We start from the raw sequence: 23,430 nt of genomic DNA on the forward strand, positions 1-23,430 counted from the left end.
TCCCGGTTGTACTTACGACATCTATAAGCTGTGCAATGGACAGTCCAAAGCGCACAATGACCACGTCCGAAATATTGGCCACTGGCCGGGACCACTTGTTGTACCCAGAGAAGAGTTTCTTCAGAAGGCGCTCCTCTGCGTGGGCTCGGGTTTCGACGTGGCTGAACGCTGCGGAGAGAGCAGAAGATGTGTGTGCACGTGTACCCAAATCATTTATTCAAAATGGGATAAGTATAAGAGATATTTACAGAATAATAACAGTGGTACAATATCTACGGCAGCGTTTGAATGACCCATGTCTAAACGAACCGTTAAGAAACAAGCAAAAAGGTATGAATTGTTGTAAGAAAGTATTAGAAAATACAGAAAGAGTAAGGTAATAATGATAAGTACATTCATCACCAGAAAGGTTCTATGCATCGGGAAAGGATAGGAAGTCTATTCTATGTTAGTAAAAAGATAGGGGAAAAGAGATTGCATAAACTTAATTTAAATTTAATTTACGTAGACAAATGTAAGATTATAGGGACGCAGGTGGCGCTGTGGGTTAAACCACAGAGCCTAGGGCTTGCCGATCAGAAGGTCGGCGGTTTGAATGCCCGCGACGGGGTGAGCTCCCGTTGCTCGGTCCCTGCGCCTGACAACCTAGCAGTTCGAAAGCACGTCAAAGTGCAAGTAGATAAATAGGTACCGCTCTGGAGGGAAGGTAAGTGGCATTTCCATTCACTGCTCTGGTTCGCCAGAAGCGGCTTAGTCATGCTGGCCACATGACCCAGAAGCTGTACGCCGGCTCCCTTGGCCTGTAAAGCAAAATGAGCACCGCAACCCCAGAGTCGGTCACGACTGGACCTAATGGTCAGGGGTCACTTTACCTTTATGTAAGATTATTAGTACACAATTGTTCTCATCTTGGTATATTGTGTATGTTACCTATGCATTCCAATAAAGTATTTAAAACGGGGGGGGGGGGGACACAAAACAAAGCAAAACAACCATGTGTACCTAAAGTTATAAAATGAATAAGGGAAAGCATAGGTTTCTCTAAACTACTTTGTGCATGCTCTTCTGCCCTGGAGCTCAGTGCGATATACAGACCTTATTAGGCTGACAACAACCCTGGGAGGGGCAAGGTGAGAATGGCAGCTGCCCCACCCTTTTGTCTGCTACTGCCTGCTGGTCTTTTATGCAGGGCTGTGAAACTCAACTCTGCCATGAGCTCTTGGCTGGCTCATGGGTATAGCTGAATGTGTGAACGGGCTCCACTGAGAAAGCACCACATGGGCATTCTCTCTGTATTGTGGCAGCTCCATTCACTCAAACATCTTGATGCTGCAGATGCCATGGGATGAATGGATGTGGTACAGAGTTAGGGATGTGTTGGGGAATGCCTTCTGCACAAATGTCAATACCAATGGACCTGATCCGCAGCACATGTGGATCCTTCGAATTTCACATCTCTGGGTTTTGCCCTGCGCTTCTCAGCTCAAAAGAATACTGCAAAATGCTTTTTAAAATGCATGTTTTAGAATAAAATGCAAGGTTTGAGAGCAAATACATTCAGAAATGCATATTTTGTGAGGAAAATGTAATCAGAAATACCACATGAATATGAATTTGTGTGTGTTTCTTTTTAAAAATCACCACATGAATGCATGTGAAATTGATGTAGATTGGGAAAAGGCTGATCCACCCATCCCTATGCAGAAGTTATTTATATGGGGATGTCTCTAGGAGAGTTTAGGGATGCGGGTGGCGCTGTGGGTAAAACCTCAGCGCCTAGGACTTGCCGATCGCATGGTCGGCAGTTCGAATCCCTGCGGCAGGGTGAGCTCCCGTCGTTCGGTCCCAGCGCCAGCCAACCTAGCAGTTCGAAAGCACCCCCGGGTGCAAGTAGATAAATAGGAACCGCTTACCAGCGGGAAGGTAAACGGCGTTCCGCGGACAGCGCAGGCTCACCAGATGCAGCTTTGTCACGCTGGCCACGTGACCCGGAAGTGTCTGCGGACAGCGCTGGCTCCCGGCCTATAGAGTGAGATGAGCACACAACCCTAGAGTCTGGCAAGACTGGCCCGTACAGGCAGGGGTACCTTTACCTTTACCTAGGAGAGTTCATTCGCGCAGGCAAACCAATGCTTGATCATATATTCTCACCACTCATTGACTGTATCACCAGGTATTGACTTGCATGTGTGAACCTGCCCTTCATTGGAGGCCACCAGAGGGCTGTGCACCAAATTATGCCAAGGCCTGAACTGGGTCGATTTTGGGGATCTGGGCATCATTCGAGTCAGATAGAGGTCCAGCGCCGAGGGCCTTCTGGCGGTTCCCTCATTGCGAGAAGCAAAGCTACAGGGAACCAGGCAGAGGGCCTTTTCGGTAGTGGCGCCCGCCCTGTGGAACACCCTCCCACCAGATGTCAAAGAAATAAACAACTACCCAACATTTAGAAGACATCTGAAGGCAGCTCTGTTTAGGGAAGTTTTTAATGTGTGACATTTTAATGTACTTTTAATCTTTGTTGGAAGCCGCCTAGAGTGGCTGGGGAAACCCAGCCAGATGGGCGGGGTACAAATAATAAATTATTATTATTATTATTATGACAGCCTCAGGTTACTGCAGGTCGGGTCTCATGACCCAGAGTGATATGGGTCTGTCGGGGGGGTGGGGGACGAGACAGGCAAGAGGAAAATGGTGGAAGGGCTGAGAGTAGAATGGACCTAACACACCAGGTATGTCTTATTGGGAAAACATTGGAGTGGGGAGGTGGAAGACTTTGGGTGCAGGGTGCGGTCTTTCAGGCTTGGATGTGGGGTGTGGACTTTCTGGCCTGACCTGTCCTCCCAATGCCCTGCCTCCAGAAGCAGCACTGCACAGGATAGAATCCTCCCCATAGCAGCGGATAATTGGAGGATTCTACCTTGTGGGGTATAGGGACGCAGGTGGCGCTGTGGGTTAAACCACAGAGCCTAGGACTTGCCGATCAGAAGGTCGGCGGTTCGAATCCCCGTGACGGGGTGAGCTCCCGTTGCTTGGTCCCTGCTCCTCCCAACCTAACAGTTTGAAAGCACGTCAAAGTGCAAGTAGATAAATAGGTACCACTCAGGTGGGAAGGTAAACGGCGTTTCCGTGCGCTGCTCTGGTTCGCCAGAAGCGGCTTAGTCATGCTGGCCACATGACCCAGAAGCTGTACGCCGCCTCCCTCGGCCAATAAAGCGAGATGAACGCCGCAACCCCAGAGTCAGCCACGACTGGACCTAATGGTCAGGGGTCCCTTTACCTTTACCTTGTGGAGTGCTGGGTGGTGCTTCTTCCCAAGGCACCTCTTCTGCAGGGAAAGTGCTCACAAAGGATCAGCACCACACAAAAAGGGACTGCTCCACCCACCAGCTGGTAAGCAGAGGGTTCCATCATGTGGGTTGCAGGCTGCTGCTCCTTCATGAGGGGCCTCCCTGCAGGGAACGCAGTTACGAATGATCAGCACCCCACAGAACTGAACCCTCCTGTTCTTGGTCTGGAGAGGGGGAAGGAGATGCATCAGTGCCTCCTCCTTCCTCCCCTCTACTCGTTATGTTTAATTTGGGTTTTTAAAAACCCTAATTAGTTCCACCTCCAAATTGCTGGATATGGGGTGGAGTGGATGAGCCCCCAGTCAGATGCCTCCCAAAAGACAACATGTTTATCCGAGTGCTTCTGGTTATACAGTAAACGGTGAATCTAGTGTTCACAAATAGTATGTGGCACAGCTCTTCCAGTGAAGGACTGTACCACCTCGAGCTGCAGAGTGGAGGAATGTTGGAATGCTCTGCCACTACAAAAGCATTTCCTGCATGAGGAAAGCTAGGAAGTCGGCATGGTGGAGGAGCTATGCTGAAACCCTTCTTCCTGACCTGCTTGCTTTCCACAGGCAGGGAATGTTTCCCTGTACGCAGTGGCATAGCGTGGGGGGTGCAGGGGGGCCGGCCACACTGGGCGCAACATCTGGGGGTTAGGGTTAGGGGGCGCAAATCCACGGGTTAGGGGGCACAAATTACTTGCCTTGCCCCGGGTGCTGACAACCCACGCTACGCCACTGCCTGTACGGAAACCTTCAAAGGTGGGATCCCATATCTGAGCCAGCAATCAGAAAGGGCTACGATCCAACACCAGAAACAAAACCATCTTAACTGCCAGGTGCCATCACAGGCAGGCAAACAGCCACTTACAGCACTCTGGACAGATCCAGGGACTAATAGATGCCACACATGCCAAAAGCGAGCTTGAGAACTGGTGACTAGTTCACACAGCTTGTGAGTACAGTGGTACCTCGGGTTACATACGCTTCAGGTTACATACGCTTCAGGTTACAGACTCTGCTAACCCAGAAATAGTACCTTGGGTTAAGAACTTTGCTTCAGGATGAGAACAGAAATTGTGCTCCGGCGGTGCGGCAGCAGCAGAAGGCCCTATTAGCTAAAGTGGTGCTTCAGGTTAAGAACAGTTTCAGGTTAAGTATGGACCTCCGGAACGAATTAAGTACTTAACCCGAGGTACCACTGTACTGTGGTCACAGAATCATAGAACTGTAAAGTTGGAAGGGACCCTGAGGATCATCTAGTCCAACCCCCTGCAATGAAGGAATATGCAGCTGTCCCATACGGGGATCGAACCTGCAACCTTGGCATCATCAGCACCATGCTTTCACCTGGTGAGCTATAAGTACTGAAGGCAAACATGTCTAGATTCACCTCCCTTCTACGAATACACACATACAATGGCTGTTTCGTGTTTTATGTTCTGTAACCTTTCCTGGTATCTGTCTCGATGCAGGGTGAGTTATAACTATTTTTAAACAAATGGGATAAATTTTAGCTGAAAGCCAGTTGTGAATCATAACTTCCTTGACTACTAAAGTCTTTCAAGGAAGTGGTAAGTTGCGATCCAGGTGTGTGCCTGATTTCCTGATCTTGAAAATATTACTAGGAAGCAAGCCCCATTGAACTCTCCGGGACATTTGCTATTTGTATTGTTCTGGCTGTTACAAACAGCTAAGAAATAGTGGGAAGAGAAGCGGAGGAAAGGCAGGGACAGAGACCAGCAGGCTGTGTGTGTCGCCTTTTGTTCCAGTGTGTCCATTTTGCTACGTATCCAGGAAAGCTTCCCTTAGCCTATCAGGTGGAAAAGTAGATGTTGTGCAAGAAGATCAAACCTATCCATTCTTAAGGAAATCAGCCCTGAGTGCTCACTGGAAGGACAGATCCTGAAGCTGAGGCTCCAATACTTTGGCCACCTCATGAGAAGAGAAGACTCCCTGGAAAAGACCCTGATGTTGGGAAAGATGGAGGGCACAAGGAGAAGGGGACGACAGAAGACAAGATGGTGGGACAGTGTTCTCAAAGCTACCAGTATGAGTTTGACCAAACTGCAGGAGGCAGTGGAAGACAGGGGTGCCTGGCGTGCTCTGGCCCATGGGGTCACGAAGAGTCGGACATGACTAAATGACTAAACAACAACAACAAACATGTTAAAGAGTGGGCTGTAAAAAAGCTCCAGGTTTGACACGGATTTTCTTTATGACCTTAGGAAATCCCTTTTCTCCTATTTTCAGTTCTCCATTCATAAAATAGTCTAGCTAGCCTACATCGCAAGGTTGTTTTTCTTTGTTTGCTTTGGTGGGGGCTAATACACACAAGTGAGCATTTTGCAAATGTAAACAGGCCTCATAAATGATAAATATTCATAGGAGAATTAACCAATTTAGGATAGGAGGCAGGAACAAGGTTTCCAAGAATTCCTTTGATTTGGCCACCCTCCCCCAGTTCTTCTCCCCAAGCAGTTATATCTGAATCAGATAATCAGCTCTCTGGGGTGAGATTTAAGTTAAGGCGGAGGCCCTCACTGGCTCGAAAAGTTTAAGGCTGCTGCAGAACCATTAAGGAAACTCTCTGAAGTGCAACTTGGTTTGTTTTGGGAAGCAAGCAAACAAATGAATAGAGTCCAGCTTGGCTCAGAAACTGCCAAGAAAAAAGGCTTTTGCAATCTTTACAGCCACCTTCCCAAGGCAAGGATGCAGTGGAGGGAGAAAGCCAAGATGTTTGGCACAGAGAGCCACTAAACCACTTCCATTTACACGGGGAAAGTGAACTCCTTAAAGCCAATAAAACTGCTCCAGAGTAAGCAGGCAGCGGATTGCACAGCCACCGTTTCCACTACTGCTCAGCAAAGCTTTTCATGCTTTAGCCTGTCTTGGATTATATTATATTTTCTTTCTTTCTTTCTTTTTGAAGTGGAATGGGAAGGCTATATCTGGGGGATAATAAGACACCCTAGAAGGAGAGAGGGAGAGAAAACAGGTGCTGAGAGCAGGGAGGGAAGGGGGGGGAGGGGACAGAAACCAGACAATTAAAAAAGGGAATGACTTTTCACAAAAAACAGACTTTGCAACTTGGAGTGTAAATCAAATGATGCATTTAGCAAGCAACTTGTTTACTATTTAGATGCTAGGTGGCACGTTTTTTCTTTTATTTTGTTTATTTAACGTATTGCAACCTGCCTTTTGGGGATACCTCCCCAACCCCAAGGTGGCTAACGAACTTGCCACTCCTTCTAGTGCTTTTCTGAATGTATTGAGATTGCGATTATGGTGCAAACAATCTTTTCAACAGTCGTGCAAAAGTAGGACTGTATCCTCACCACAAACATATTGCAGACTGGAGGGAAGGTTGAGGCTGATAGAGGCATTTGTTGTTGTTTATTGTTCCTAGTAAGTTTCTTGCTGAGGTTAAGACTTCTCAGTTTATACTCTAAGGTGGGGTTTGAGGACCCTGCTCACACAGGCAAGGGTTCTATCCTGCCTTCATTACATCCTCTCCGACATCTAAACCCCGATACCTACTCCCAAAGTCACAGTGGCTGGCTGTGGTTGTTTAGCAGCAAGCCAATGCACTCTGCACATGCTCCAGGGAGCCCATTCTCCAGCCATTCATCAGATACCAAGTAAATAAATAAACAAACACATTCCAAAGCAGCAGCGGTTAAAAAGGCTGAACAATCTGTAATGCTCCCCAGACAGAGGGGCAAGTTAGCTCTCGTCTACCCCCCTGCAAATTCAGAGGGACCTGCAAAAGGATAATATCAGCCGGTTCCAAATCTTGCTTTGCCTGTGTCTCTCTTCACCTAGAGCTTGACTGAAGCCCAGGCATCCTAGATCTCTGTTTCAACAGCACTCAAGGGAGTGCTGGTGAGGTGTAGCAGGCAAAGGGCTTGTCTACGCCAGCCTTGCCTAGCCTGATGCTCCCCAGTTTTTTGGACTACAAATCCCACCATTGCTGGGTTGGTGGGGGTTTAAGTCCAGGGAAAGGTGCAGGTGTCCTCTGTACGCTGAAGGTCCTATGTTCAGTCTCTGACACCTGCAGTTGAAGGGAGCAGGTAGGAAGTGATGGGAGAGGCTCCTCTCTGCCTCCATCTGGAGAGATGGTCCCGTTCAGCCCTATATTGGGTTGATGCTGAGATCAGGCAGTAGAGGCTTATCCATAAGGGTGAATGAATCTCTCCATCCCACAACTTCAGCCTGCCTGCTTTCTTCCTTACAACCGGTCGAGAGGGTGACACTGACTGCCAGGGTCCTCCTCAGTCTCAGTGTTAGAATCATGGGGTTTTAGAGTTGGAAAGGGACTACAGCAGTCATCTAGCCTGATCTCCTGCAATGCAGGAATCTTTTTGCCCAATGTGGGGCTCAAACCCACAACCCTGCCATTAAGAGTCTCATGCTTCCGCCGACTGAGCTGTCCTGCAAGAAGCCCCCAACATCTCCTGGTAGGGCAAGGCACTATTCCTTGCCTGAAACCTTGGAGAGCCACAGAACAGCATCAAAGTCTGGACTGGGCTGGATGGACGAATGGTCTCACACAGTATAAGGCAACTTCCTGTGTTCCTGACCTTGTACAACTCTGCAGGGAGGCCAGACTAACATTAATTGGCTTTATCTGTGGCTGGTCCTGGATTGCTCCCCCCTCCCTCCCCTGTTGGTCTCCCTGCCCAGCATTCATAAAGGACTTCTGCTGCCCCACCTTACCTGGTTCTTATGGAGCTTTCTTTCTGGCTGAAACTCACAGGATGACCTTGACCCCTGCTGCTGCGTCCCAGCCTAATCTACCTCACAGGGTTGTTGTACAGATACAATGGGGAAAGGTTTGTGCGTTTGCTTGAGGGCTTCCCCCGTGGGAAGGAAGACATCCAGATGAGGCAAGCTACATTCCGAGAGTCGTTTGAGGGGGCTGGGTTCTAATCTCCGCTCTGCCACAAGGCTGATGTGCTGACTTTGGACCAGTTTCGCCACATAGGCTACCTCAGAGGGTTAGTGCTTTTAGGAGAAACTACCCTGAGTTTTGTTTTTAAAACGAACGGGAAAGGATTTATTGCAACATGAGAGCCACCCAGCATGTGCAAAGTGCAATCTTTCCATACTGCTGACGCTGACTAGCCCTGATCAACCCTTGCAAATAATAATAATAATAATAATAATAATAATAATAATAATAATAAAGGGTCGTATCTATTCAGAGGAGCCGCATGAGAATTAACCAACCGAAGCCCATTAATTTCAATGGGTCTACTCTGAGTAGGAGTAGCACTGAATGCAACCCCCCTCTCCGCCCCAGCACATTTATATGCCTCCAGCAAGAGGCAAACAATACTCTTCGAGCAGTTATCCCAAGGCGTTTAAAAGAAAGCAGGGAGGAGGTGACGGAGGGGAGAATTTTAGGAGAATTTCTCTTGCTGCAGAGCGACAGGCGCACGGGGCCGAGGTGTGGTAGAGAGAAATCGGCACACACCAAAAAAAGCGTGAAACTTACCAGGGAAGAAGTTTGCGCAGAGCAGTAAGAGGAGATGCTCTTGAAACGCGAGAAATCCCATTCTGGAGAGCCCTCGCCGACGCAAAGCCATCCCCCTCGCTCCGCTTTTGGTCAACGCACCCATTCGTTTCGCGTCAACTTCGGCCCCCTCGCCATCCTCGCCTGGTCCTGATCCATGGCTCCCGCGCTCGCCCGACCGCTCTGCCTTGAGCAAGAATGAACCGGTGTCTGGGTCCGGGTCCCCCGCCTGCTTCACAGTACGCCCACTCCCAACAAAAACAGAACCCCTCCCGGCAAACAAAAAAACAGCGTGTGCCGCTAGCCCTCTTGATCCTCCGGGTGGCCCCTCTCCGCCCGGATTCTCGGCGCTGCGCTGCGCAGCAGCAGCCCCCGAGCTCGGCGAGGTCGGTCTGCAACTGTTGGTCCCTTCCGCGGGATCCTCGATCTACTCAAGGCTGCTTCGCTGCTTTCGCCTCTTGCCTCCGCTGTCCTGCCTCTGCTGGGCTGGGCTGAGTTTTAGGGATGCGCTTCTCTCTCTCGCCACACCGAGATTGCCTCTCCCTTTTGACTTCTCTGCGCTCAGATTGGGCGGCGAAGGCGGAGGGAAGCCGGTGGCATCTCTCCCCTCCCCGGGCCGTTGTGGGCTTCACCAGGCGGGACCGACCCCCCATCCTCTTCTGAAGAGGCTGGGGAGGGGAGAAAGGGGAGGGACGGAAGGAGGAGATCCCACGATTCCCACCACAAGCCACGCGCAATAACCCTGGAGAGAAGACCAGGGATTGTGTTTAAAAACTGGGCGGGGAGCGGGGCGCTCCCAGAACTGGGGATGGAAATATATATATATATTCTTCCTCTCCAGATTTACACCTCACATACATAATTTCACGCTCCCCGCATCTTCTTTAAAGCTACAGTGGTACCTCGGGTTACATACGCTTCAGGTTACAGACTCCACTAACCCAGAAATAGTACTTCGGGTTAAGAACTTTGCTTCAGGGTGAGAACAGATATCACACGGCGGCGGTGGTGGCAGGGGGCCCCCATTAGCTAAAGTGGTACCTCAGGTTAAGAACAGTTTCAGGTTAAGAACGGACCTCCGGAACGAATTAAGTTCTTAACCCGAGGTACCACTGTACTTCCTGCGCCGTTCCACCGATTAAAAAAAAGAGAGAGAAATCGTGCAGTCTCAGGTTTTGATTGTTTTGCACTGGATGAGACGCGATCCTATGCACGTTTACTCAGAAGCAAATCCCGTCCGTTGACTCCGATGGGACTTACTCCCCGGTAAGCGTGTACAGGATTGCAGCCTTCCCGGATTCATCTTTTAACTCTGAATATTTGTTTATAGCAATCCCATGGAGCGAGGGGAAAGCATAGGATTTGAGTTCCTGGTTGAAGCAGACACCGTTTTAAGACAACTTTCGTGGGTGATCCGCTCGTCGCTGGCTGTCTGCGTGCACACACGCCCGTTTACTCCGCATCCAGCGCGCTCCTGCTGCCGGTTTGGGGAGCCGTGTGTCCACACGGCGTTAGCCACATTTCCATTCTAACCTGCCGTTCCGGATGAAACAGTCCGCTTTGATGCGTTTATGAATCGAGGCTGTGCACACGTTACCAGCTTTTAAAGCGCAGCCGGGTCGTTCTGTTTCTCAATTCGGATCGAACCCGGCTTGGCGGGGTCGGGAGGAGACTCATCAAAACGCTCTATATAACAAACAAACAAAAAACAGGCTAGATGAAAGATAGATTGTGGCTCACACAGTGTGTACACTGCTTTCCAAACCAGTGGTGAAAGCAAGCTAGATGCAGAGTAAACAGGAGTGTGTACACAGCTGGATAAATGGCCTAGCTGCCTTTTAAGCTGGCATTGTGTACACAGCCTTAGTCATTGGCGGCTGCATGAAACCTGTATGGATCCCAATTGCTGGGCTGGAACCAGTGAATGAGGGCAACTGGTAGGTTTCCTCCAAGCACCTGATTGGCTGTTGTGGCTGCTGCGCTTGCAGGATGGAATATACCTCTTTGATGATAGCTGCATACTATCTCCAATATTGAAGGTGGCGTGCACCTGAATTCCAGGTGCTGGGAGTCACAAGTGTGGAGAGTTGTTGTCGTACTCTGCTCCTACTTGAAGATTTCGCACAGACGCCTCATTGGCTGCTGTGAGAATGGGATGCTGGACTAGATGAGCCTTGGGTCTGATCCTGCAAAGCTCTTCTTAGGTCTGTAAGATGCATTACCTCCTATAAGATAAGGAGGGATTACTAATGCCTCTTCTAAGGCTGTGTGCAGATATAGACTTTGGAAACATACCCCCACTGTGTGCTTTTGTACATAGTGGTTTACAGCTGTGTCCACCTTTGTACAATAACTTCATCTAAAGTTCCAGTTACAGATAGGTAGCCGTGTTGGTCTGCCATAGTCAAAACAAAACAAAAATCTTTCCAGTAGCACCTTAAAGACCAACTAAGTTAGTTCTTGGTATGAGCTTTCGTGTGCATGCACACTTCTTCAGATACACTGAAACAGAAGTTGCCAGATCCTTCAACCAGACTTAACACGGACACTGGCACCAGAGCCTGCAATCAACCCAGATGCCAACTTTGCTGCCACATACACCCGGACAACACCATTACTGGCCCCAACAACATCACACATACCATCTCGGGACTATTTAATTGCTCATCGTCTAACATTGTGTATGCCATCAAATGCCAACAGTGTCCTTCAGCTCTCTATATTGGACAAACAGGCCAAACCTTACGCCAAAGAATAAACAGACATAAATCTGACATCAAGAATCACAAGACAGAGAAACCAGTAGGAGAACACTTCAATCTCCCAGGACATTCTATACAAGATCTCAAAGTAGCTGTTTTACTACAAAGGAATTTCAGAAATAGACTGGAAAGAGAAGCTGCTGAATTGCAACTCATTACCAAACTTAAAACCATGGAGAGACCTGGTCTGAACAAAGACATTGGATTCTTATCTCATTATACATGACAAAGCCATTTTTCACCTTCTCACCCCTTGCTTTTTCCTGTAAGACCTATTGCAGTCGTTAAGAGTCGTCAACAGGCTCATCACAGCTATCTGCCAATCACCCATTCCCACCACCCTTCTGAGTAATACCCCTCCCCACCTTCTCACTATTTAGAAGGATCTGGCAACTTCTGTTTCAGTGTATCTGAAGAAGTGTGCATGCACACGAAAGCTCATACCAAGAACTAACTTAGTTGGTCTTTAAGGTGCTACTGGAAAGAATTTTTTTTGTTTCATCTAAAGTGGCAGCTACTGACTATGTCATCAGCACACACGTTTCAAACAAGTGTCCGGCAGTGCTCTTCTGGGCTGCATCAACAGGTCAAGAGAAGTACTAGTCCCACTCTGTTCTGCCTTGGTCAGACCCCACCTGGAATGCTGTGTCCAATTCTGGGCTCCACAATATAAGAAGGATGTTGGCAAGCTTGAACATGTGCAGAGGAGGGCGACCAAGATGATCAAGGGCATGGGTAGGCAAACCAAGGCCCGGGGGCCGGATCTGGCCCAATTGCCTTCTAAATCTGGCCCAAGGACAGTCCGGGATCAGTGTGTTTTTACATGAGTGGAATGTGTCCTTTTATTTAAAATGCACCTCTGGGTTATTTGTGGGGCATAGGAATTTGTTCATTTCCCCCAAAAAATATAGTACAGCCCCCCACAAGGTCTGAGGGATAGTGGACCGGCCCCCTGCTGAAAAAGTTTGCTGTTCCCTGATCAAGGGTCTGGAAACCAAGCCTTATGAGGAAAAGTTGAGGGAGCTGGGTATGTTTAGCCTGGAAAAGAAGAGACTGAGAGGAGATAAGATAGCCATCTTAAAATATCTGAAGGGCTGTCACATGGAACAGGGAACAAGCTTGTTTTCTCTTGCTCGGGGTATGGGGGGGAGCAGGACTCGAACCCATGGCTTCAAGTTACAAGAAAGGAGATTCCATATAAACATCAGGAAGAACTTTCAGTAAGAGCTGTTTGACAGTGGAACTCTCAGTTATTGGAGGTTTTTAAGCAGAGTTTGGATGGTCACCTATCATGGATGCTTTAGCTGAAAGTCTTGCATTGCAGGGGGTTGGACTAGATGACCCTCCGGGTCCCTTTGAACTACCATTCCATCGATATTCCCTATTTCCCCCCCTCCCCCTTGCTCAATTAGAATTTCCGCAGACTTTTAAAAAAATCCTCTCTTTCTCTCTCCGTCTCTCTCTCTTGCAGTCTTCAGCTGGAAATGAGAGTGCTGGTCTACTGATATACAGAGGACATGTATTGGTGTTAAGAGTTACAGTACTGCTTCATGTTTTGCCTGTTTCATCCATAGGCAAGTTAAATATGATGCAGAGGAGTGGAACAGCCCTGTAATGTCAGTAGCCCTGCCCCAATAGGAGGTGAGCTGAGAAAGCTCTCTCTATGTGCACATGGAGGTAACAAGCGTTTGAGAAGCAGCTGCTCAGCACACAGCAGATTGTAACAGTTCCAGCAGAATGTGCTCTAGACTGACAAATAAGTGTATGACGCAGGAATGATGTCATGTTTACAGCATCCCCCAAAAGATGCTTGCATCCAGCAATGGGATCCACATTATCATCCAGTGTGCAAACGCAAACTTGCCGAATTTACGCTTTCCACAACATTACGTGACGAACCAAAACAGCAGCAGGCCACCAAAATTTGCAATTGTCTGAATTTTGCCATGAAGTTCTCCAGCCAATTAATCTGTATGAACATATGCCAATAAATTCATACATTGGTGGAAATAATTTATAAAAATGCATTCTATTAGGGGAAAGTGCTTTGCAAAAAAAATGCGTAGAGTAGGAAAAATTGTGTATACTAAGATAAACTGACAGTAAAAAGCTGATGAATTGTCAAGTGATGTATTTCCTGATGCAGATTGAACTCTCGAGATTTCAAGCCACTTCAAGATTCTAGTTCTCCACAAGCAGAGATGCGAAGTTTATTTTTTAAAAAACAACAACAACAGACAGGTGGAAACAGCTGCATAGGTTTGGTTTCAAAGAACTATGCCTACACCATTTTAATATGTAAATTAATTGGAAATAGCTTGCAGATATTTAATTGGCTTAGGATTTCATATAAGTTAAGTGATGAATCAATATGTTTAATTTTAAAATTAAAAGATATAAGGATGTTAATGTTTTGGTTAAATTTCATAAGAACTTTGATTTGGAAAACCGTTAAAAGGAAGTGCATGGATATTCAACCAAGGGGAAGCGAGGAAGTGACTTAACAATGTTAATAAGTGTAATTTTAATAAGGTTATGATCCATGTTTGTTTGTTTTGTTTATAGTTTTGTGAAAATCAATAAAACATTTATAAAACAAACAAACAGACAGACAGACAGGTGAAAACAGCTGCATAGGTTTGGTTTCAAGGAACTATGCCTACACCATTTTAATATGTAAATTAATTGGAAATAGCTTGCAGATATTTAATTGGCTTAGGATTTCATATAAGTTAAGTGATGAATCAATATGTTTAATTTTAAAATTAAAAGATATAAGGATGTTAATGTTTTGGTTAAATTTCATAAGAACTTTGATTTGGAAAACCGTTAAAAGGAAGTGCATGGATATTCAACCAAGGGGAAGCGAGGAAGTGACTTAACAATGTTAATAAGTGTAATTTTAATAAGGTTATGATCCATGTTTGTTTGTTTTGTTTATAGTTTTGTGAAAATCAATAAAACATTTATAAAACAAACAAACAGACAGACAGACAGGTGAAAACAGCTGCATAGGTTTGGTTTCAAGGAACTAGGCCTACACCAGAGCTCCCCTCCCCCTTTCCGGCAGCAGACCCCCATCCTCTTGTGCTCTTAAGTTAAATGTGTTAGAGTATTCCCCATGGACCTCTGCTATATTATCTCCAGATTCCTCTAAAACGATTGCCTGAAATCCAGGCTAAGTGATTGCCAACAATGAAATGGGGTTGGGTACTAAGCATGCAAGACAAAGGGACACATCTATTTACTTAACAAAGTGGTAGAGGCAGCTCTTTGTCATGTCTTGGTCACAGCACCGTGCAAGATATAAAAGTAAACACAGCGGAGTGGTCTTTTATATACACGGCACTTTTCCTTTCCTTTCTTTTCCGTTCCTCCCCACACCCTGCAATTTAATCTTGGACCTATCATTATTATTTTTTTAAAATACATTAGTAAAAATACAACATTATAAATGTGTTATAACACCATGACACTCAATGGTGTTGTAGAGCTGAAATCGGAACTCTGTTACATTTTCCATTGTGAACTTTAAAACGGTTTCCCCCCGCAGCATTTTCAGAGTGTTTTTTAATAGCTGTGTAGATGAAGACCAATAGCAGGCCTTGGGGTAGCTTGAGAATCCCTTACACCTTGAGAGAAAGCAGAGCAGGGAGAAGTAGATTTGACATGTATGGAAGTGAGAGCTGGACCATAAAGAAGGCTGATCGCCGAAGAATTGATGCTTTTGAATTATGGTGCTGGAGGACACTCTTGAGAGTCCCATGGACTGCAAGAAGATCAAACCTCTCCATTCTGAAGGAAATCAGCCCTGAGTGCTCACTGGAAGGCCAGATCCTGAAACTGAGGCTCCAATACTTTGGCCACCTCATGAGAAGAGAAGACTCCCTGGAAAAGACCCTGATGTTAGGAAAGATGGAGGGCACAAGGAGAAGGGGACGACAGAGGACGAGATGGTTGGACAGTGTTCTCAAAGCTACCAGCATGAGTCTGACCAAACTGCGGGAGGCAGTGGAAGACAGGAGTACCTGGCATGCTCTGGTCCATGGGGTCACGAAGAGTCGGACACGACTAAACAACTAAACAACATCAACAACAACAATTGTGTAGGGTTTGCATGCTTTAAAGTCCCATTGGAATAGCTCAGCATCCTCATTAGCAGCTAGTGCTGAGCCAAACATGACTTCCACTTTTGGGGGGGCACCATTATCCATAAATTATTAAGGGGGGAAATGCCTTCAAAATTATCAAAGGGGGCAGAAAACGTAGGTGAAATTCTCAGGGTGGGGGTACAGGGCCTTTTGACGCACTTGCCTCACCTTTGAGGTGGCAGAGTTGTGTTTCTGAACGTCCTTTCCTTTGTTCTGCAAAGTGCCCTGTGCTTTGCAGCCTTCCTGGGTGCTTGCTTTTCAGCTAAAGCCCAGGGGAAGACGTGAACGAAACCAGGAAGCATAGGCAGCCAGGGAGGCTGCAGGACACTGGAGGATTAATGTATGAAAAGAAAGACAATACACACCACCGACAACCACCTTGCAAGGATAAAATGAGCTCAAAACCCTGCACACACACTAGAATTCTCAAGAAATCCTAAAGCACCCTGATAAATGGGCAGTCAAATGGGAGCCCATTGCACAGAGAAAGAAAATGCTTGATTTTGGCACAACCCTGTGAACAGCTTCCCGATCCTGCCTTATAAAAGACCAAGGCCTCCTCAGCAGTGGCTGCCAGAACTCACTCGTTGCCCAACACAGAGCCATAACCAGCAAATATTCTCAACTTATCCAAAATAAGCTGCTCGACAAACATCGCTCAAAGCTGAAATGCCAATATTCCTTTAATAAATAACAGAGCAGGCTTGATTAAATACTGAAAATTCCAATATTTATGTATGCAGCTACAGCGACAAGGTTACTGATTGCCCCAAATTGGAAAAGCAGCAGCATCCCAACTAAAACAGACTGGTTATCTAAAATGAGGGAATACTTCCATATTGCCAAACTAACTGGGAGGATAAGAGGAGATATGGTACAAAAAGTGAATAAGGAGTGGGCTATCTTTAAAGAATACATCAAAATTTATGTGGAAAAAGTAGAATTTCTGACAGATATTGCGTGAATCCAGAAAATGATTAGAGAGAAAGGAGAGTAAAGTCAAGACTGAAGAAGAGATTAAATAAATAATGAAATGTGTTTAAGCTAGTTGGGAAAATAGTGTAACAAGAACGGCTAGAAGTCAAGTCACTTGGTGGGTGTCCGTATGGGGTAGGTGTGTAGGTATGTTGATATGTACAGTATAGGTAGATATTATATAGAGTAATATATGTTTTATGTTATGAAAATAAGGTAGTGTGTTGTGTTGTGTATGTGTATTGTGTAAATGTATATGTATGTGTTTTATATGTTAATAAAATTTAAATAAAATAAATAAATACTGAAAATTCCAAATCGTCGTTATCCAAAGTAGACTCAATTCATGAAGGAGAAAGGATCTTCTTCCTTGCCCACCTGGCCAAACTGGTGATGAATGCCCCTGTCCTAAATTCATTACTTCGAAGCAAATCCTAGTGAAATCAGTGGTACCCATAGCAATGTCATAAGCCACATGTGGGGAACCTTTTGCTCTTCAGAGACTGCTGAACTACGTCTCCCATCAGCCCCAGGAAGCATGGCCAGTGGCCCTGCATATGGGGAGTTGTAGTTCAGTAACATCTGGTCCCAGGGCGGGTTGGAACAATTAAACACAATGTTAAAAGCTGTTGTTGTTGGCACCCATCTGTCTTGAGAGACAATGGAGTGTGCCTCCAGGCGTGAAGCCAAACCACTGGTGACCTCCCCGGGGTGCAAGCCTGGGCACTGTGTCTGCAACTTACAATTTTGGTGGTCCCTAAAAATATATATACAGTGGTACCTTGGTTTAGGGGACGCAGGTGGAGCTGTGGGAGCCTAGGAATTGCCGATCAGAAGGTCGGCGGTTCGAATCCACGCAACGGGGTGAGCTCCCATTGTTTGGTCCCTGCTCCTGCCCACCTAGCAGTTTGAAAGCACGTCAAAGTGCAATTAGATAAATAGGTACCGCTCTGGCGGGAAGGTAAACGGCGTTTCCGTGCGCTGCTCTGGTTTGCCAGAAGTGGCTTAGTCATGCTGGCCACATGACCCAGAAGCTGTACGCCGGCTCCCTCAGCCAATAAAGCGAGATGAGCGCCGCAACCCCAGAGTCGTTCACGACTGGACTTAACTGTCAGGGGTCCTTTACCTTTATCTTACCTTGGTTTAAGAACAGCTTAGTTTATGAACAACTTGAATTAAGAATGCGGCAAACCTGGAAGTAGGTGTTTTGGTTTGTGAACTTTGCCTTGGAAGCAGAACATGTTCCGCTTCCCGTTGAGTGTGTTCCATTTGTAAATTGAGTCCCCTGCTGTTATGGGAAAGCACGACTTGGTTTAAGAATGCTTTGGTTTAAGAACAGACTTCCGGAACGGATTAAGTTCATAAACCAAGGTACCACTGTATCTCAGGTGTCAAAAGCCAAGGTGAAGCACTGTGTCTTCCGTGTTCAATGAAAGCTGTCCAATGAAAGTGCCAGATGTGCATTTATGGGGAGGTTTTTCCACAAGAAATGCCCTTTCCCAGGCCACATTATTATTTAAAGGTAAAGGGACCCCTGACCATTAGGTCCAGTCGTGACCGACTCTGGGGTTGCGGTGCTCATCTGGCTTTATTGGCCAAGGGAGCCGGCGTATAGCTTCCGGGTCATGTGGCCAGCATGACTAAGCCGCTTCTGGCAAACCAGAGCAGCGCACAGAAACGCCGCTTACCTTCCCACCGGAGCAGTACCTATTTATCTACTTGCACTTTGATGTGCTTTCGAACTGCTAGGTTGGCAGCAGCAGGGACCGAGCAACAGGAGCTCACCCCGTCACAGGGATTCGAACCACCGGTCTTCTGATTGGCAAGTCCTAGGCTCTGTGGTTTAACCCACAGCGCCACCCGCGTCCCCATTATTATTTAGTTATTGCATATTTCTCCCTGGTTTCTCCGAGGAGCTCAAAGTGGTGCATACATTTCTCTCCCCGCCCCCACAACAACCCTGTGGGGTAGGTTTGGCTGAGAAGCAATGACTGGCCTGAGGTCAACAAATGACCTTCATGGCCGAGTGGGAATTTGAACCCTAGTCTTCCAGCATCGAGTCTGACACTCTAACCACTACACCCCATTGGCTGTCTGGATTCTTGCAACCGACTCTTTGTGGGACTCCCTCTGGAAGAGAATTTGAAACTCCAGCTGGCCCAGAACGCAGCAGGAAGAACGTTGGTGCTGGTTGCTCCCCCATGGGGCCATTTTGCACCTATCCTGCAATGCAATGCCTGCACTGGTTGCCAACCTGGCAGAACCCAAATGAGTAGCGATTACCTTTTAAGATCTAGATGGCTGGAGTCGATGATACCCGAGTTGTCTGCCTTCTTCTATAAGAGACATTCACTTTCATCGAGATCACGAAGGATGGTCATTCTCTGTGCCGCATCCATACTGGAAACATGATTGTCCCACCACTCCCCCCACCCCGAAACCCGCTGTTTACCGCTGAATCAGAGCCAACGTCACTCCGGAGAAAACCCGATCGACATTTGCTCTGATTCAGAGGGTTTTCCCAGGGGAAAACTGCATTTCTGCTTGTCCTGCAGAGGTTTGCATGGCCTGAGGCTCAGGTAAAGCCTTCTGTCTGCTTGTGAAAACTTCTTCTTTTAAACAAATAACGCGGCCAGCTTTTAATTTGCCACGTCGAAGTGATTTTATTGAATAACGTGTTTTCATCTGCCGTGCCCATCTCCGTTATGTTTTTAGGATTGCATTTTTAATTACCTCAAGCCTCTGGGGCGAGAGCCTATGGATTAGAATTAAATAAATGAATGAACGCCTTCGCTTTGTGGAATAAATATGGAGTGACTACGGAAAGAGAGAACCCAGAACGATGTGCGAATGCCCTGCCACACGCTTAAGGGCCTGTTAAATTCTTCATGGTTTTCTTTTTGGCTTCACATTTATTTATTTAAAGGTGTCTGGGTTTTGGTTTTTGTTTTATCCCAGCCAAAAGAAGGCTCCCAGAGCAGCTTAAAAAAAAATCACTTGGAAAAAAGAGAGAAAAAGACAGCCGCTGCCTTTAGGCTTACAATCTAAAGAAGACATGAGAAAACAAATGGAACATCAGTTGGGGGGGAGGAGGAGGAAATAAGTAAACCCAGGTTCAAGGTCTTAGTTGCATGCTCAGATAACCAGCTGGAATGATGAGGGTGGTGATGATGATGATGATGATGATGATGATGATACTGCCTATCTGACTTGGTTACTCTAGCCGCTCTGGGCGGCTTCCAACAAATTAAAAACACAGTAAGTTATCAAACGTTAAAAACTTCCCTATATAGATGGGAATACACCGCCTTATTGTGCATTGCATGGGCAGGGTGGTGGCAATTGGGTGAAGTCTATTGGCTTCTCCTCTGTGACACACTGCAAGGAGACCATGCAGCCCCTTCTCCCCTGTTTCTCTTTCTTCTGCTAGGTAAGTAGTTTAGGATGCTCTTGTGAAGCAAGATCAAAGGATGTAGCTTGTGAGTTTCCATGCGACTTCTGCAGAGAGCAGGAGAAGCCAAGGTGCACCAAGGTCAAAGATGTCTGCAAGGCAAGGAATGTGTTTCAGGGCTTTTCATATCCAGATGGTGCAAGAAAGTGAGAGCAGTACTACTGGGTCGAAGGTGAAGGTGCACCAAGATAGACGGCACTACCAATATAAGAAGCTCTGACACAGCCTTCCCCAAACTGGTGCCCTCCCTATGTTTTGGACTACAACCCATCAGGAAGAGGGTCCTGATGTTGTTGGATGACCTCCTAGCAGCGGGACATGGGCAAATTTGTGGAAGGAGCAACCCCTACACTGTACAGCCAATTCGTTTTGAGTTTCCATTCAGGGACTGAACCCACAATTTTGGCCTTATCAGCACCATGCTCTAACTATCTAATAAGACTAGACAGCAATGCACATAGTACTGAAAGCCACCATGGTGTAGTGGTTAGAGTGTTGGACTAGGAGCTGGGAGACCAGGGTTCAATTCTCCACTCGGCCCTGAAGCTCACTGGGTGGACCTTGGGCTAGTGTCAGGCAACAGAGGAACCAACACCCAGGTTGCCAGGAACAGATAAAGTCCTTACTATCTGCTTTTATTCAATATTTACAGAGAGAGGCTTGGGAATGCAGCTTCTTGGAATAATGGTGTTGTCCCGAGCAAATCTCCACTCCCTTCTCTTCCACTTCTTCATTCATCAACAGCATCACCACCCCTACAGTTGTTGTTTAGGGCCATCTGTCTCTGAGCTCTTTGCTCTCCTACTTTTAAGGCTCACCGGGTTCTGGGAGATGGAGGGTCTGGAATGCTTCCTAGTGATAACGTGTCAGCCAGCTGCTCCATCTCTACCTCCTCCTCCTCTCCCATTATTTCCCAACTTTCCCCCTCATCTGCCTCGGAGCTGTGACCTCCCTCAACCCCCTGCTGTAATTCTGAACTGTCTTCTTCTTCTCTGGAAGGGTCAGGCTGGGGAAGCGGTCTCCAGCATTCCTCCTCTGCCCAGTCCCTGACATCTAGTCACTTTCCCTCAGCCTAACCTACCTCACAGGGTTGTTGAGAGGATAAAATTGGGGGCCGGGGAGGAGATCTATGTACACCACCTTGAGCTCCTTGGAGGAAAGGCGGGATATAAATGAAATAAATATCTAAAAATTAACACAAAATTCTCAGTGCTCCCATTAGCCCTGAACATTGGGACATAATTCCAGGAGCTCCGTAGACCAAAACACCATGGCAGTGGCCATGGGCTGCTGTATTGTGCCCAGCAGCCAAGATCACAGCTGCTCTTTTAATTCAATTTAGTAACACCCCCAAAATGAGCATAACGAGCCTGGCAGTGAGCTCAGCTATCCGGATGCCACCTTTGAGCTTGGGGGCCAATGCGAAAACTCCTTTTGAACCCTGACGCGAAGGAGAATTTCTGGGGCCAATTGTAGAATGAAAGCAGGCAGGCCAGACCTGGCCAGACCTCTGCCCCCTTTGCCACACTTCTGCAACGGGGGAAGAAACATTTTAATGAGACTCAGTTGAGGGGTGCTCCTGTTTGATATGTACAGATCACAGCTGACTTTCACGCCGTCTCTAGCTAAGTGAAATGATGTTCTGGAGGTGAGGGAGGAGAATGATTTCCTTCACGAGTAAGAAAGGTTTGTTCCCCTCTGCTCGTTCCAGAGAGGTGAGAAATAACATCTGAAGGTCTTCTCATTATGCACATTGTACTGTTTGCACTAATATGTGAGATTTTGCAAAGTGTGTTCTATGGATAGTCAGGGTCTCTAATAGGCTGGGGCTAGAAGGCAGGCAGGCAGGCTTTTAACTCCCTCCACCTCAATGAAGTCAGGTTCAGTGCTTCCTGAGCTGGTTACCTAGGGAACAGGTAGTGGATGCAACTGTAGCCCCCAACAGGGCTATCAAGAGTGCCGCTGATGGCAGATGTTGGCATTTGGCATCCTTCAGAGAAAACACATATTAATTCAGGCCATAGGGAGATTAACAATGATTTATTTATTTACTTTGCTTCTTTTAAGAAAGGGATTATATACATAGGGAGTTAGATTTGGCTTGAGGAAGTAGAAAGGCCCATCTGACAGCTTCACATCATCCAAAGAATGGGTTGTCTCCAACACTGATATTGCTCAGAGTCATAGAATGAACAAACATAAGAACAGGCGGCTGGATCAGGCCATCTAGTCCAGCATTCTGTTCTCACAGTGGCCAACCAGATGCCTGTGGGAAACCAGGGAGCAGAACATGAGCACAAGACCCTTCTCCCTTCCCATGGTTTCCAGCAACTGGCATTCAGAAGCATTAGTGTTTGTGACAATGAAGGCAGAGAATTGCCATCATATGGAAGTATGGAAGTGAGAGCTGGACCATCAAGAAGGCTGATCGCCGTAGAATGGATGCTTTTGAATTATGGTGCTGGAGGAGACTCTTGAGAGTCCCATGGACTGCAAGAAGACCAAACCTCTCCATTCTGAAGGAAATCTGCCCTGAGTGCTCACTGGAAGGACAGATCCTGAAGCTGAGGCTCCAATACTTTGGCCACCTCATGAGAAGAGAAGACTTCCTGGAAAAGACCCTGATGTTGGGAAAGATGGAGGGCACAAGGGGACGACAGAGGATGATATGGTTGGACAGTGTTCTCGAAGCTACCAGCATGAATTTGTTTTTTGTTTTTTTTAATATTTTTTATTACGTTTCTTTTCGTAGTTTTATACATTCCAGATAGTACAGGAGAAACCAAATACAAGAAACAATTTTTTGATTATTTTTTTTTGAACGTAAAAAAAGGAAAAAACCTTAATGAATTTATAAATATATAAACATTCCACTTTCCGTAAATCCTCTTTTGACCTCCCCACACCTTCCAAATCTGTGTTCTTTGTAATAACAATATCAGCAATTTGTTACCTTATTTCAAACCTTGTTGCAACTTTCAGTTATTATGTCTCCGTATAATAATAATAATAATAATAATAATTTATTATTTATACCCCGCCCATCTGGCTGGGTTTCCCCAGCCACTCTGGGCGGCTTCCAACTGAATATTAAAAACAGTACAGCATCAAACATTAAAAACTTCCCTAAAGAGGGCTGCCTTCAGATGACTTCTAAAAGTAAAATAGTTGTTTATTGCTTTGACATCTGCTGGGAGGGCGTTCCACAGGGCAGGAGCCACTACCGAGAAGGCCCTCTGCCT

At 46.6% G+C, this 23,430-nt stretch overlaps 1 protein-coding gene across 1 annotated transcript in view; it reads right to left on the minus strand.

The window, feature by feature from the left end:
* Positions 1-9,508, minus strand: part of CHRNA4 (cholinergic receptor nicotinic alpha 4 subunit) — an 80,942-nt gene extending 71,434 nt beyond the window's left edge. The window contains exons 1-2 of the mRNA XM_028735436.2: positions 8,832-9,508; positions 17-168 (exon numbers count right to left, since the gene is read on the minus strand). Coding sequence (XP_028591269.2) covers positions 17-168; positions 8,832-8,955 — 276 coding nt within the window. The 5' untranslated portion in view covers positions 8,956-9,508. The remainder of the gene's footprint in view (positions 1-16; positions 169-8,831) is intronic.
* Between the last annotated feature and the right edge of the window lie 13,922 nt (positions 9,509-23,430).

Source organism: Podarcis muralis, chromosome 5 (genome assembly GCF_964188315.1).
Source record: "Podarcis muralis chromosome 5, rPodMur119.hap1.1, whole genome shotgun sequence".
Taxonomy (NCBI): Eukaryota; Metazoa; Chordata; class Lepidosauria; order Squamata; family Lacertidae; genus Podarcis; species Podarcis muralis.